This window comes from Castor canadensis, chromosome 6, assembly GCF_047511655.1.
Source record: "Castor canadensis chromosome 6, mCasCan1.hap1v2, whole genome shotgun sequence".
NCBI lineage: Eukaryota > Metazoa > Chordata > Mammalia > Rodentia > Castoridae > Castor > Castor canadensis.
In genome coordinates this window covers 40,970,331-40,985,148 of record NC_133391.1, presented here as the reverse complement: position 1 = coordinate 40,985,148, position 14,818 = coordinate 40,970,331, and the positions used below count along the sequence as shown (strand labels likewise).

The 14,818-nt window shown below is 37.6% G+C and overlaps 1 protein-coding gene across 3 annotated transcripts in view; it reads left to right on the top strand.

Annotated features, from left to right (window-relative positions):
• The window catches only part of Kdm5a (lysine demethylase 5A), an 89,574-nt gene that overhangs the window by 32,424 nt on the left and 42,332 nt on the right, over nucleotides 1-14,818 (top strand). For all 3 annotated transcript variants that reach the window (XR_012448917.1, XM_074076324.1, XM_074076325.1), the window contains exons 13-19: nucleotides 556-675; nucleotides 2,787-2,981; nucleotides 4,142-4,323; nucleotides 4,706-4,830; nucleotides 5,378-5,528; nucleotides 8,588-8,702; nucleotides 10,631-10,986. Coding sequence is in view for 2 of the 3 variants with exons in the window: in XM_074076324.1 (XP_073932425.1) it covers nucleotides 556-675; nucleotides 2,787-2,981; nucleotides 4,142-4,323; nucleotides 4,706-4,830; nucleotides 5,378-5,528; nucleotides 8,588-8,702; nucleotides 10,631-10,986 (1,244 nt within the window). In the remaining variant the exon portion in view is untranslated. The remainder of the gene's footprint in view (nucleotides 1-555; nucleotides 676-2,786; nucleotides 2,982-4,141; nucleotides 4,324-4,705; nucleotides 4,831-5,377; nucleotides 5,529-8,587; nucleotides 8,703-10,630; nucleotides 10,987-14,818) is intronic.

Genomic DNA, 14,818 nt, shown 5'->3' with positions numbered 1-14,818 from the left:
AGCCCTTGATCTGTTTTTGAGATGAGGTCTCACTACACAGCCCAGGCTGGCCTTGAACTTGAGATCCTCCTGTCTCTACCTCCTGAGTGCTAGGTGTGTTGGGCCACTATGACTGGCTCCTCATAACTTTAATGAAAAAGTAGAGTAACTTTCTTAGTGTTACTTTTGTCTTTAAAGAGTGAATTTGTACTAGAATTTATGGCTTTTCAAGATGCATAATGTTACAAAAAAAGTAAAATTCAGGAAAACTGCTTTTAGGGATATTTCATATGATGTATTAGCTAATTGAGTTTCCAAAAATACAAAGATTGTAGGAAATTCCATCCTTTACCACTATTTACATCAAAGGAACAAAAAAATTTCTCTTAATTGTGAAAATTCTATCAAATTAGGAAACTAATAGCTTAGTGAGAGTAACATCGGTGACTATTTTAGGGAGATAGAATTCTAGCTACGTTTTAGAAAATGCTATTGAAACTATCTAACTGATCACATCTGTCTCCCTCTTTTTGTTTTGTTTTTGGTTTTGTATCTTTGTTCCCACTTTGTGTTTAGGTGTACAGGACCAATCAGTGTGCTGGAGAGTTTGTTGTGACATTTCCTCGTGCCTATCACTCTGGATTTAACCAAGGCTACAACTTTGCTGAAGCTGTGAACTTCTGTACTGCTGACTGGGTCTGTTCTATAGCGAGTGGCTGTTGTACGTTTACTAACACCCCTATAAAATGCAGCTCAGTAGCCATATTTACTTAGCTGGGTTCTGGGTAGGGACCATGAATATTTCAGTGGAAGCTGGAGTGGCTGTTTCGTAATTAGGTAGTTAAGTAGAGTTTCCATCACATTGCTTACTTCTCATCCATTCATTATTTTCCCTGTCCTATTTGAACTTTAAATGGGCAATTGATTATTTTCTGTCATTTTCTGAGGGAATATAGTTCTCTAGATTGTGCCTTCTTTGAGAATTTTTGGATCTTAGGACATATAAACAATGAAGTAGCTAGTGATTGCTATTTTGCTTTTGTCTGAGGCAGATATCAAATTACATGTTGATTGGGAAAATACTGCATACTTCTAATACACACTGACTTTTGTTTATTATTTTTTTTTAAAGCAATTCTGGGTCAGTTTTTTGTTTTTACCTCAACATTTTGGGGCAAGTCCATTAGTAATATTGAGTCTTAAATATTCTGTGGCCACCTTAATTTATTAAATACCATGATTGACCATAGAAAGTTAAATAAGTTAAAATGTTATAATAGTCTTATTTATTTGTTTGTTTATTTATTTATTTATTTTATGGAACTGGAGCTTGAATTCAGGGCCTTTACCTTGAACCAACTCCACCAGCCCTTTTTTGTGATAGAGTTTTTCAAGATAGGGTCTCAAGAACTGTTTGCCCAGGCTGGCTTTGAACTGTGATCCTCCTGATCTCTGCCTCCTGAGTAGCTAGGATTACAGGCGTGAGTCACCAGCACCCAGCTCTAAAAGGTTCTTAAGGGTCCATTTAAAGTTGTCTTCCTTTTATTTTACAGTTTCCAAACCTGAGCAAAACAATTTTTACCACTGATTTTTCTACCTGGGTGTAGGAGAGGAGTTAGTGTGTGTAGAAGATAGCTACTATCATGATAGCTTGATAGTTATAGAAATTTTCAGAATTTATTTTAAAGAGTATGTGGCTTTTTGTTTGCCTTTGGTGGTGTTGGGAATGCATTCTACCACTGAGCTACATCTCTAGCTCAAGAGTATCTCTCTTGATTATAAAAAGTGGCATTTAGTCATTTCACTATTAGGGAAAACAAAGCATATGATTTCACTTCTTTGAATTCTCTTTCAGTCAGGCTGGTTATTTTTAAAGGGATTTCTAGATGGTAAAATCTAAATCTTTTGCTTTGGTTCTTATAAAAAATGAAAAATTAGGCAATGTAGATTGCTTTCCCCTCATTTTTCTTTTCATTTTTTTTCTTCTTAAAATATGTTCTTTTTGTTCTGTGCAATATCTTCTTTGTTTTTTGTCAGCACCTAAGCAGATGCTCTATCACTTGAGGCACTCTACCAATCCCCTTTTGTATCGGTTATTTTTAAGATAGGGTGTCACTTTTTCCCCTAGCTGTCCTGAACCATAGTCCTCCTATTTGTTCTTCCTGCATAGCTAGAAGGACAGGGGGACCCTTTCCCAGCCATTGGTTGAGATGGGGGTTAGTAATTTTTTGCCTGGCTGTCCTCAATCCTCAATCCTCCCCCTCTCTACCTCCCAAGTAACTAGGGTTACAGGCTTGACACTGTTCCTGGCCTGTTGTATGGAATCTTGAATGCTGAATACTTCCACTTAACATTTTATGGCCTGAACTTAAAAATTTTGTATTTTTACAATGTTTTCCTTTAAGGGGCAGCCTCATGTTAGACTGGTCTAGAAGAGTTTGCTATTTCATATGTATCAAGGAACTCCAGTGTTTTGATACACATAATAAGTAGAAAATCAGGAGCTTTAGGCCAGAAAGAAGTTTAGCATCTCAGATTATGGAGATTTTCTGTGGGAAGGGCCTGTGAAGTTTTGTCTGGGTTATAGAGAATTAACATTTACAATTGTCTCTTAGATTCAGGTGGGATTTGTTATTCTGAAGATTTTCTTTATTTTTTTTTTGGTAGGCAGGTACTTAAGCAGTGCCTCTGGGCTAGGATTTTTTTTTTTAAATATATAATAAAAGGGAGGATCTGGAGAATATATAGGGATTCTGTTCTGGAATGTCACAAGCAAGTAATTTAATTTGGAATTCTCTTGTTTTCAGTTGCCTATTGGACGTCAGTGTGTAAATCATTACCGACGACTGAGGCGTCATTGTGTTTTTTCACATGAGGAACTCATTTTCAAGATGGCGGCAGATCCGGAATGCTTGGATGTGGGGCTGGCTGCCATGGTCTGCAAAGAATTGACTCTCATGACTGAAGAAGAAACACGATTGAGGGAGTCGGTTGTACAAATGGTGAATTTGCTGAGCACATTTCCTATATTCTGATACCACTTAAGGGATATAGAAGAAAATTGAACCTATAGAAAACCATTTTTACCTTTTTTTTATATTTTTAGTGGTACTGGGGTTTGAACTCAGGCCCTCACATTTGCTAGGCAGGCACTCTACCACTTGATCCATTTCACTAGCTCCCCATTTTTAACCTTTTATCTCTTTAGAAGTTCATAAAAATCACTAATTTGTAGAAGGTATATATATATCTGCTTATGATATACATATAGGGCTTGGCACTTGCATAGCAGGTGCTCTGCTGCTTGAACCACACCTCCAGTCCAGATTTTTGCTCTGGTTATTTTGGAGATGGGGGGGGTGTGTGTCTCATGAATTGTTTGGAGATTGGTGGGGTGGGGGGGCTCTCTCCTAACTGTGTGCTAGAATTACAGGAGTGTGCCACCAGGACCTGGCAGTTACATATTTTTATAGTTGCTATTTTGGTTTCTTCAGAAAAGAAACCAAAAAAAGTTTTAGGAAACTCAATGTTTCCTAGATTCTCCAGATTTAGTAAAAGTACAGTTCTGTCAGATAGAATTTTTTAGGTATGTATTTGTCTTTTAAAATCTTCTACATATAGAATTGTTTCTTTTAGTAAGAAAATTTTTCTCCAAGCCTTATATTGAATACAAGTTATGTTTTTGATGATTGTAAGCTATGAGACTAAATTAGTCTTTCTTTACCCCTTTAAGTTAATTTAGGGAATAGGGAAGACTGAATAAGGGTTAGGATTTTGAATGCTTAGAATAAACATCTGACATGGTGAAGTACATATAAAATTCTGTGTCTATAGCTTCTTCTTGGCCTATTATCCCTAATCTTTCCTACATAGTTAGCTAGCCTCACTCGATTTGTACCATGCTCCCTCCTTCTGCTTTATTTTATTTTAATTTTTTGTGATACTGGGGATTGATTCCATGGCAAGTACTGTACCGCTGAGCTACATTGCCAGCCCTCACACTTGCTTTTATACCATATCCCTTTATCCCTCTCTGTCATGGCATTGTACTTCCCATATTTATACCTTAAATCAGTTATTTATCTGTAGAAAAACACAACATTAAGTTTTTTGATGCTTTAAAGACTAGAAAGACAATCTGGTGGCATAAATTGTATTTCAGGGTGTCCTGATGTCAGAAGAAGAAGTGTTTGAACTTGTTCCTGATGATGAACGGCAGTGTTCAGCATGTAGAACCACATGTTTTCTCTCTGCTCTCACGTGCTCTTGTAATCCTGAACGGCTCGTATGTCTCTACCATCCAACTGATTTGTGCCCCTGCCCCATGCAGAAGAAATGTCTTAGGTATCCAAAAGTATTTTATAAATTTTCCAATTTCTTTTTTTTCTTTTAAGTCAGATCTTAGTGGTATTCTTAGATATTCCCTTTCCTATCCACAAAGTAGTAACTTTTCTTTATCTGTTTTCTTCTTGCTTGGGGACCAGTCCTTTAAAGTTGGTCCTAAACACGTCAGCTAAAATTGGTTTCTTTGTCAGTTAATTCCACGTGTTCTCCTGTATCTCTGCAATAAGATTGTGAGGTTTTTCCCCATACTGGAGATTGGACTCAGGGCTTCCTGCCTAGTGTTGTACCTCTTGAGCGATACCCCAGTCCTGTTGGAGTCTTTAAGTTCTTAGTTTCAAGTTGTGGTCACATTTTGAAGTTTTTATTTCTGTGTTTTTTGTAGATACCGCTACCCATTAGAAGACCTCCCTTCTCTTCTGTATGGTGTAAAAGTCAGGGCACAGTCCTATGACACTTGGGTCAGTCGTGTTACAGAAGCATTGTCTGCTAACTTCAGTCACAAGAAAGGTTAAGTTTCCTCCTTCTGTATGTGTATACTGAATTCTTGTCATTTTGTTGTCCTCTTTGTAGAAAATATCTTGTCTCTCATGATGTTTGAAACTAACAAGTTAGTTGAATATAGGCTTAGTTTTCTATTTGAGAATCTTGTATTGAGAGATTGAATCTCCTGTGGCCTGGAATTTATTGTGTAGCCTAGGCTGGCTTCTGATTTGTAATCCTCCTGCCTCTGCCTCCCAAGTGATAGGATTACAGGTGGGTGTTATCATGCCCAGTGAGGATCTTCTTTTAAACAAAAAAGCTGACTTATAAAATAGGACAGATAAATTGTAATAGATAAGTATTTTGGGAGCCATTGCTACTTTTCAAAAGAGAAATTGCCTAAATTGAGAAAAGTTGTCTGTAGAGTTTTGGAATGGGTGCTTCTCAGTGGAGAGATTTTCACAGCTGTGGCATGTTTCTGCTAGAAGATTCACTTCTGTGAGGTTCGTGAAGATTTCAGAATGGCTTTTTGTGTCTGTAGTCATAATACATAGTTTTTTATTTATTTTTACAGATCTGATTGAATTGCGAGTAATGCTGGAAGATGCTGAGGATAGGAAGTACCCAGAGAATGATCTCTTTCGGAAACTCAGGGATGCTGTAAAAGAAGCTGAGACCTGTGCTTCTGTGGCCCAGCTGCTGCTTAGCAAAAAGCAGAAACACAGGTAAACCTAAAGTAGAGTTTAATTCTCCCCAGATTTGCTGTTTCTTTCAGAGTAAAGGCCAAGTTTTAACTGACTTAACAGGCTTGATATAATACTTGACCTCTTGTGGCCATGGCTCTTCCTTCTCCAATAATGCCTAGGTTTTATTTCCTACCTTCCTTTCTCGCTCTTTCTCTTTTCCCTTTCTTCTTCCTGCTCTTTTTTCCTTCCTTCCCTCCTGTTCAGAAATGTGGGAAACTCTTCAAATTATAATTCTAGTTAGTTGTTGCAAACAACTGCATCAAGAGGACAGCAAATCAGTCTGTTGGTACCAGTGGTGGAAATCATACTGAAGCTTGTACAATGTCTGTGGGACTAAGACCTAGCTCTAGGCAGGAAGAAAATTTAAGATTCACCAAGTTTATATTATACTCACGTATATCTTAAGTAATTTACAGCATGCACAGTTTATGACCTGGGATCATCTCCATCTCTGAACATGTTTGATGACTTGAAATCAGGTTTTCTTTTTTTTTTTTGTGATACTGGGGTTTGAACTCAGGGCCTCACGCTTGCTGGGTTTGCTGGGCAGGTGCTCTACCACTTGAGCAACTCTACCAGCCTTGTTTTGTGTTGGGGCTTTTTCAAGATAGGGTTTCCTAAACTATTTAGCTAGGCTGACTTTGAACTGCTATCCCCCATAATCTCTGCCTTCTAAGTAGGTAGGATTAGAGGCATGAGCCACTGGTGTTCAGCTTCAGTCAGGTTTTTGAAATGTTGTTTACAAGTCCTGAGGCTTATGCAAATATAAAAGTTTACTTTTTCGAATGGGTCAAGCAGCTTCTTGTAGACAGTTGGAAAATAGTGGTATCCTTCCCACACAGTGAATAGTAAAAAGAAACCCAACAGGGAAATCTGTTGCTGGTTGAAGAGAAAGAGTATAGTTACTTCAACAATGTAGACCATCTACCTTATTTGACAGTAGCTAATCAGTATTCTTTCTTCATTCATTGGGTTCTAAATTAAGCTTCCTTAGCTGCACAAATCAAAATATTTAATAACAAAGGACCTGAATAAAGTATTTTGAGTTCAAGTGACTTGCTTTATAATCTACCTTTTGTTAGAAATGATTCACTTTTTAAGGGGAGTCGTATTTTCAATTGCATATTTTCCATCTTCAAAGAACTCTCCCTTCTTTCTTCTACTGTAAGACTCGTTCACTTTCTGTTGTTTGTACATAACAAGTATATTTCTGCTTAGGGTGTTCACACTGGTTCTTCATGCTGCTTGTAGTTCTTTTCCCACCATATCCAGTTGCTTATCCCCTCTCTTTTTTCAAGTCTTTTTTTTTTTTTTTTCCAAAATGTCAGTATTTTGGAAAGGCATTTTTTTGATAACTGCTTATAAAATCACAACCTTTTTACCCTATTTCCTGCTTTGTTTGTATTTTCTTATCTTTGATATACTGTTTATTGTTATCTTTTTTCTTCTTCCACACCCCTACTAAATGTACACTAGACTAGAATATTAGAGATTTTGGTCTTATTTTCATAACTATTTCTTGTGCTTAGAACAATGTCTGGCACATAGTAGGTGTACAATAAATATTTGCAGTTGAAGAAGTGAAATACTACAGGTTGACGGCAGGTGGCAGCAAAGAGTAATCTTGATGCATGCAGAGGAAGTTGTGGTCAAGGAGGAGAAAATAGTGCAACCTTCACTTAATGTAATTCAAGTATAGTAAATTTTCTGTGGTATTATTTCCTTAGTTATTCCAGCAGTCATATATTTCATACATTCTTTATATATGGCCTTTTCTTTTTTTGTTTTTTGAGATAGGCCTGGAGCTTGCCATTCTCCTGCCTCCACCTCTCAAGTGCTGGGATTATAGGTGTCTGCCACCACACCTGCTGTGAATGGCTTTTTTTTTTTAAGTAGTAGTATGCACTGTTTTTTTGTTTTGTTTTGTTTTTTGCACGATACTGGGGACTGAACTTGTGATTTTATACTTACTAGGCAGGTGCTCTACCACTTGAGCTATGTCCCAGACCTTTTTGCTTTTTAGTTATCTTTGCAATAGAGTCATATTTTTGCCCTGGCTAGCCTGGATTAGGGTCCTATTATTTAATCTTTCCACCATAGCCAGGATGACAGACATGCATCACATGCAGCTATTAGTTGAGATGGGGGTCTCACTGACTTTTTGCCTAGCCTGGCTTTGACCTGTGATCCCCCTGATCTCTTCCCCTTCCCCTCCAGTAACTGGGATTATAAGCATGAGCCACCATACCTGGCCTTGAGAACCTTTCTTAGATACATTGTCCAGGGAATCTTAACTTGTTATTGGGTCACTGATCCTCTTGGAAAATCTGGTAAAAGCTTCAGGACCCTTTTAGAAAAATTCATATACCTACAAGATTTTTTGAGGGGGAGGCAGCACTAAGGTTTGAACTCACAGCCTCATGTTTGCAAGGGCAGGCATTCTTACCACTTAAGCCATTCCACTGCCCTACACACAAGATTTTGAAACAGTTTTAGGGGATTCATTAAGCCCTTTGTTTCATATTGTGAGCTGCTTAAAATACAGGATTTTGTTTTTTCACCGTACTCAACATTCTCTACCATTGGGAGTTTATTTAATGTTTGAAACGTTTAACACTTGTAGATTGAAGGGACTGTGAATTTGAGAGTTGAATCTTTTGTTTTGTGGTGCTGGGGTTTGAAATCAGGGCCTACACCTTGAGCCACTCCACCAGCCCTTTTTTGCGATGGGTTTTTTTGAGGTAGAGTCTTGCCGAACTGTTTGCCCAGGCTGGCTTTGAAACGCAATCCTCCTAATCTCTAACTCCCTAGTAGCTAAGATTATAGGCATGAGCCCCTGGCACCTGGCTGAGAGCTGAATCTTTCAATCATTAACTGAAGAGCTTAAATTTTTATTTTGAAATGATCACCATTGCAGTGGAATTCCTTCACTAGGATTCTAGGATTGCTTACGTTTGAATTCTGGAGATACTAAGAGCCCCATTTGATATCAGAATGACTAAATTTTTCTTACTCTGTCTCAATATTATTCACATCAGGCAGAGTCCAGATAGTGGGAGGACCCGGACCAAACTGACAGTAGAAGAGTTGAAAGCCTTTGTCCAACAACTTTTTAGTCTTCCATGTGTCATCAGCCAAGCTCGACAAGTGAAGGTGGAGTATTATTTTCTTTTCTTGTGTAATAGTCTTTGTGGTATGGGCTACTGTTTTGGGCTAACAGAATGGTATATTTGAACTAGTTTTTTTTTTGCTCTGTTTCTTTTCTCACATATTTGTTGTTACTTAAGATTCTTTAGTAGGTAGTCTCTTGGTGTTTTTCTTAGCCTTTATTCATTTTTAAATTCTGGAATTAAAGCTAGTTTAGAATTATTTTTCTATATTAATTTTAAGTCAGAAACCCCATTTAACATAAATTTAGCTGAAATACAATAAATTTGTTAATCTTAGTGTAGTGGTGGCTATTAATACATGAACTTTTAAAAATGTAGAGTTGAGATTTCAGGACCCTGATGATTTAATGAATGTTTCAAAATCACCCCTTCTTTTATATCAAGTATGCTATTCTGCATAGTTAGTAATCCTTTGATAGTTTTTTTATGTTTTGGAAATGGCTAGAGTATCTAAAATAGTGTTTATCCTTGTTACTAACTTGCAAAATCTAGAATCAATTGTATTCTTGTCCTACCCCATTTCCTAAGAATACTTTGGTGGTTGATTACTCTTTCTTAAATGACTTCTTTATAGATGTCTGGCAACACACTTTCCTTCTCTCAGTTTCCTTTGCTGCTTTTTGCTCCTTGGTTTAACTAATAAATGTTGTAGTGTATTAGGAAGGCCAGCCCTTTCTCTACTCTGGCTGTGCCCTCTCCTAATACATTGTGCAGTGTCATGTATATCCTGTTGATTCCAAATCTCCACTCTGATTGCCTTTCTTCTTTTCTTATATATCCAGATGCATCTTAAAGATACTTAACAGTTCTTTTGGCAGAATAAAAAGCATGTTAGAAACCTTTTAATGAATCAAAGTCTTTGATTCCTTTATTTTCCTTATACCTTGTGTGATGTCTCTAAACAAGTGTTGCTATTACCTCCAAAATATATCCCATCATCATCTCCATTGCTTAAAATATGCTTTATGCCACAAGAATCTGTGCCTTGGATTACTGCAACAGCCTCTTAACTGCTGTCCCTTCTACTTTTGTCCCCCAGTTTATTTTTTTACTAGGTAGACAGAATGATCATTCCAAGTAGAAATCAAATCAAAGCACTCCCCTGTGGTTTAAATCCTCCAGTGGTTCCTCAAAGCCATTAAAAAGAACCCTTAAACTCATTATAATGTACAAGACATTATGTACTCATACCTCTGTTAATTCTTTTATGTTTGTCCTTCATCCACTTGAGCAACACATCAGCTCTTTTTTTTTTCTCTTTAAAATCTTTTGCAGTTATTATTTTCCTGGTCTGTGCTATTTTGCTATTAGATCTTCAATGTAGTTCTCACTCCCACCTCCTCTTTCAGTTTTGGTACATTGTCTTCTCTGACTACCACTGCTAAGAAATATGACCCCTTCCTCCTCTGGTCATTCTTTGCTATGTTGCCCTATTTTATTTTCAGAGCACCTAACACTAGATGAAACATTTTATTCATATATTCATTGTCTGGCCACCTATGTTAAAATTATAATTCTTTGAAGAGAAGGACTTCAAAGAACTGGTGCATAGAATGTGCCTATATCTAAGTTAGCAGGTCACTAAATATTAATTGAATAAGCCAGTTGTATTTTAAAAGTTAGACTATTGATAGAAGTTAATTATCAAGAAGCAGATTTATGAATTTATTATGTCTGGGTATTTAGTGCTATGATGGTGAGATTATAAGAGAATGTAGAGTTGATAGTTTGCCTAAATTATTTCTGTTCTGTATTCATTTTGTATCTTTTAAGTGTGCTTTTGATTTGTTTTGTTTTTGTGGTGCTGAGGATTGAACCCAGGGCCTTGCACATGCTAGGCAAGCACTGTACCATTGAGCTACTGCCTCAGCCAAAATTTGCTTTTTATTTTTATTTTTTTGGTCTTTTCAGAATCTGCTGGATGATGTGGAAGAGTTTCATGAACGTGCTCAGGAGGCCATGATGGATGAAACCCCAGATTCTTCCAAACTCCAGATGTTGATAGACATGGGCTCTAGTCTATATGTGGAGCTACCTGAATTACCTCGACTGAAGCAAGAACTACAGCAGGCTCGGTGGCTGGATGAAGTAAGACTGACCCTATCAGATCCACAACAAGTCACTTTGGATGTCATGAAGAAACTGATTGACTCTGGTGTAGGGTTGGCACCCCACCATGCTGTGGAGAAAGCAATGGCTGAACTACAGGAGCTCCTTACAGTCTCTGAACGATGGGAAGAAAAGGCAAAGGTCTGCCTACAGGCAAGGTGAACGCATATTTTGGTGACTGTTGCCTCTTTAGTGACTAAGTTAGAAAGTAAAACAGGAATGAGGAAACAAAAGGATCTGTTTCATTGTATTTTTAATTCAGTATTTTGTACCTTCTTCACTAATCACTGAGGTATCAAATAATGCTTCATGTAGAAAGTAATGCAAACTGTTGCTCAGCACACTTTGTTAGATAACTTAAGTGATAAAAAGTAGTATTTTGTTTAGAGCTCAGAATTAATGATACAGTTAGGGATTAACTGTATCATAAAGCTTATGCAGAAAATGTTATAGGAATTCAGAGAAGGAAAGATGTTGGTGAGCTTAGATGGTTAGTTGAGAAGCTTGAGAGAGAATTTAGGGAGATCCTTGAATAGTAGGATGAAGTAGAAAGGAGGTAACAGAAATGTCATAAACTGAGTGTAAGGAGTATGTAGTATGTTCAGGTGACAGAAAATAAATAAGCTTTACTGAATAGAGGATTTATTCAGGAGAGAACTGAGAGAGTTCAGGCTAAACAGTTTCATCAGCATTGGTAACTCATTGGACTTCATGAGATTTAAGTACATTGTTCATATTTGACTGTTGGCTAATTTGGCTAGTAATTAGCTATGGTGTTCTTTGTGAAAGTGTTTCTCTAGCAGCTGAGATTAATATTTATAATTTTCTGTTACGAGGACAAGGAAACTGGGGTGCTTAGACACTACATGGTTGTTAAGCAACAGTGCTGACATTTAAAACCTCTTTTACTTCCTCCCAGAGTCTCTGCACTTAACTACTTTGTCAGCGACTTACTCTGGAAACATTTGATAGAAAGTACTTTAGGTGACTTAATGAACAGTTTTGCTTAGTTAAGTGGAAATTCCATGTATACTGGATATTTTGCTTTCTAGATGCTATGTAGAGTACTTACTAAGACGTGGAGTATTCACATTACTCTGTGTCTTCAGATTCATGACAGTTCCCAGATATGGGAGCATATTGAATGGACAAAGCTAAATAAATGACTTTGGATTGTAAAACTATGATTTTGTCTATCTGATGCAACTGAGAGTAGTCTACCAAATGAAGTTTTGTTGGTAGTAATATTTGAAATATTTGTTCTCCCCATCTTCTTTATCAGTCACCAAGTTGTAATGATTTTACCTCCAAAGTGTCTTTCATCTTTCTGTTCCAACTCCATTGTCACTGACCTAATTCTATGTGTTCCCTTGGTCTTTGCAGTGCAGTAAGTATGGAGTACTACCTGCTACATGCCAGGCAGTATTCTAAGTTCTGTGGATACATTAGTAAACAGATGCAAGAAGGTTCTGCTTTCGTAGAGCTAACATTCTAGTGAGGAGAGAGATGAATAAATGTGAATTTCAGATAATTAATGTCCTGAAGAAAATAAAATTGTCAATATTGGTGGCAATAGTGAGAGGCAAAATTTGCTCTTTCCAACTCCTGTCAGAATTGTCTTTCTGAAGCCCATCTTCATTTTGATCTGTTAGCATTAGTTAAGTCCTTCATGATATCCTCTGCCTTTGGCCTTCTCTCTTCCTCTTAAATAATGACAGTTTGGGCCCTTTCTCTTCTCACTCAGTAGTCTCCCTGGAAATTTCATCTAATGTCCTGGTTCTGTGTACCATCTTTACATTGAATAACTCCAAAATTTTTGTCTAATATAAATTTTTTTCGTAGATACCCTATGCCTGTTGGATAATTCCAGTGAATGTCTCCAAAGGTATCCTAGGATTTCTATATCCAAATTGGACTCGTTAACACCTTTCTACATTCCTTCCTGTTTCTTTATTCTATAAATTACATCAACCTTCACACATTGGAACAAGCAAGTACTTTGGCAGTTAACTTTCTCCCTTCTTTTCTTCACCTTCATGTTGATTATTTTTCCTTTATGGTTCCAACTTTATTTTTTCTATTTGTTTACAAGTAGATTTATTTACCTTCATCCTTTAGGTATAGGGTGACAGTTACTTTGTTTCAGTACTATGAGTATGTCATTCTGGCTGCTGTTCTGAACACAATCTTTTAGTTTGTGCTACTTGTGGGTTTTTGTTTGTTTGTTTGTTTTTTCTTTTTCCCCTTTCATTCTCCTCACAGCTGGTCTGTGTTACAGCAGCAGGTTTTCTGCTCACCTCATCCTCTCTGATTTACTTTCTATCTTGCCACTGTATTGTCCTAAAATACAGGTGTCACTGTTTTCTTCCCCTTGCTTAGAACCCTGTACTAGTTTCTCATTGCCCTTAGGGTAGAGTCCAGATTCCTTGATTCATAAGGCTTTTTGTCACCTAGCCCCTTTCTTAATTATGTATCTTGCCTCATCTTTTGTCATTCTTCCTCTTATATTTTGTGTACGAAATACAGTGATTGTTCCCCAATTTCTCAGACATACCACGTTGTTTCTTCATGGGCTTTGTATATTTATTTTGTTCTCTTGTGGAACACTTCTACCACCTGTACCTTGCCCCTGGTCCCTTCCTCCCCCCACTTTTTTTGATGCAGTACTAGGGTTCGAACTCAGGGACTACACCTTGAGTCACTCCATCAGTCCTTTTTTGTGATGGGTTTTTTTGAGATAGGGTGTTGTGAACTATTTGCCTGGTCTGGTTTCAAACTGTAATCTTTCTGATCTTTGCCTCCTGAGTAGCTGGGATTACAGGTATGAGCCACCAGCTCCTGGTAGATTCCACCCTTTTTGACTAACTCCTATTCAGAAAGCAGGAGAAATATTAGACATGATTTCTAGGAAGACTTCACCTGTTAAGTCAGTTAGGGCCTCCTACTGTGTATTCTAATGGAACTTTTACTTTTCTTTGTCATTACACTTGTCACAGTGCATCATAACTGTTTATTAATAGTCCTCCCCACAAAAAGTTTCATGAGGCAAAGACAGTCATTCTGCTTATTAAGAATCTCCAGGACCTAACCTAGTTTCTAGCGCAGAGTGGGATTCATGAGTGATGAAACCATCTCAGACTTTGTAACTCCCATTCCTTTATGCAGTGAAATTTGTGGCTCTCAAAGCTGCTAATGTGTTTTCATCTTCTTTTCCTGCCAAATTCCCCATTTTCTGCCCCACTCTTTTTTTTTTTTCATTTTTCTTTTATTATTCATATGTGCATACAAGGCTTGGTTCATTTCTCCCCCCTGCCCCCACCCCCTCCCTTACCACCCACTCCACCCCCTCTCTCTCCCCCCCCTCAATACCCAGCAGAAACTATTTTGCCCTTATCTCTAATTTTGTTGTAGAGAGAGTATAAGCAATAATAGGAAGGAACAAGGGTTTTTGCTGGTTGAGATAAGGATAGCTATACAGGGCATTGACTCACATTGATTTCCTGTGCGTGGGTGTTACCTTCTAGGTTAATTCTTTTTGATCTAACCTTTTCTCTAGTACTTGTTCCCCCTTGTTCCCCTTTTCCTATTGGCCTCAGTTGCTTTAAGGTATCTGCTTTAGTTTCTCTGCGTTAAGGGCAACAAATGCTAGCTAGTTTTTTAGGTGTCTTACCTATCCTCACCCCTTCCTTGTGTGCTCTCGCTTTTATCATGTGCTCATAGTCCAATCCCCTTGTTGTGTTTGCCCTTGATCTAATGTCCACCTATGAGGGAGAACATACGATTTTTGGTCTTTTGTCTGCCCCACTCTTAACTCCACCTGTCCCCCGACCCCCATATCCACCATGCCATCTCCCATCTCAAAGTGAAATACCAGTTTCTTTTTAAATGTTTGTCTATACCTTTGTTCACCTGGTTTCTTTTATTTAACCTTTCATTTGATAAAATCATACTTGTTTAAGGCCTAGGTCAAATCTCTTCTCAGCTCTTCTA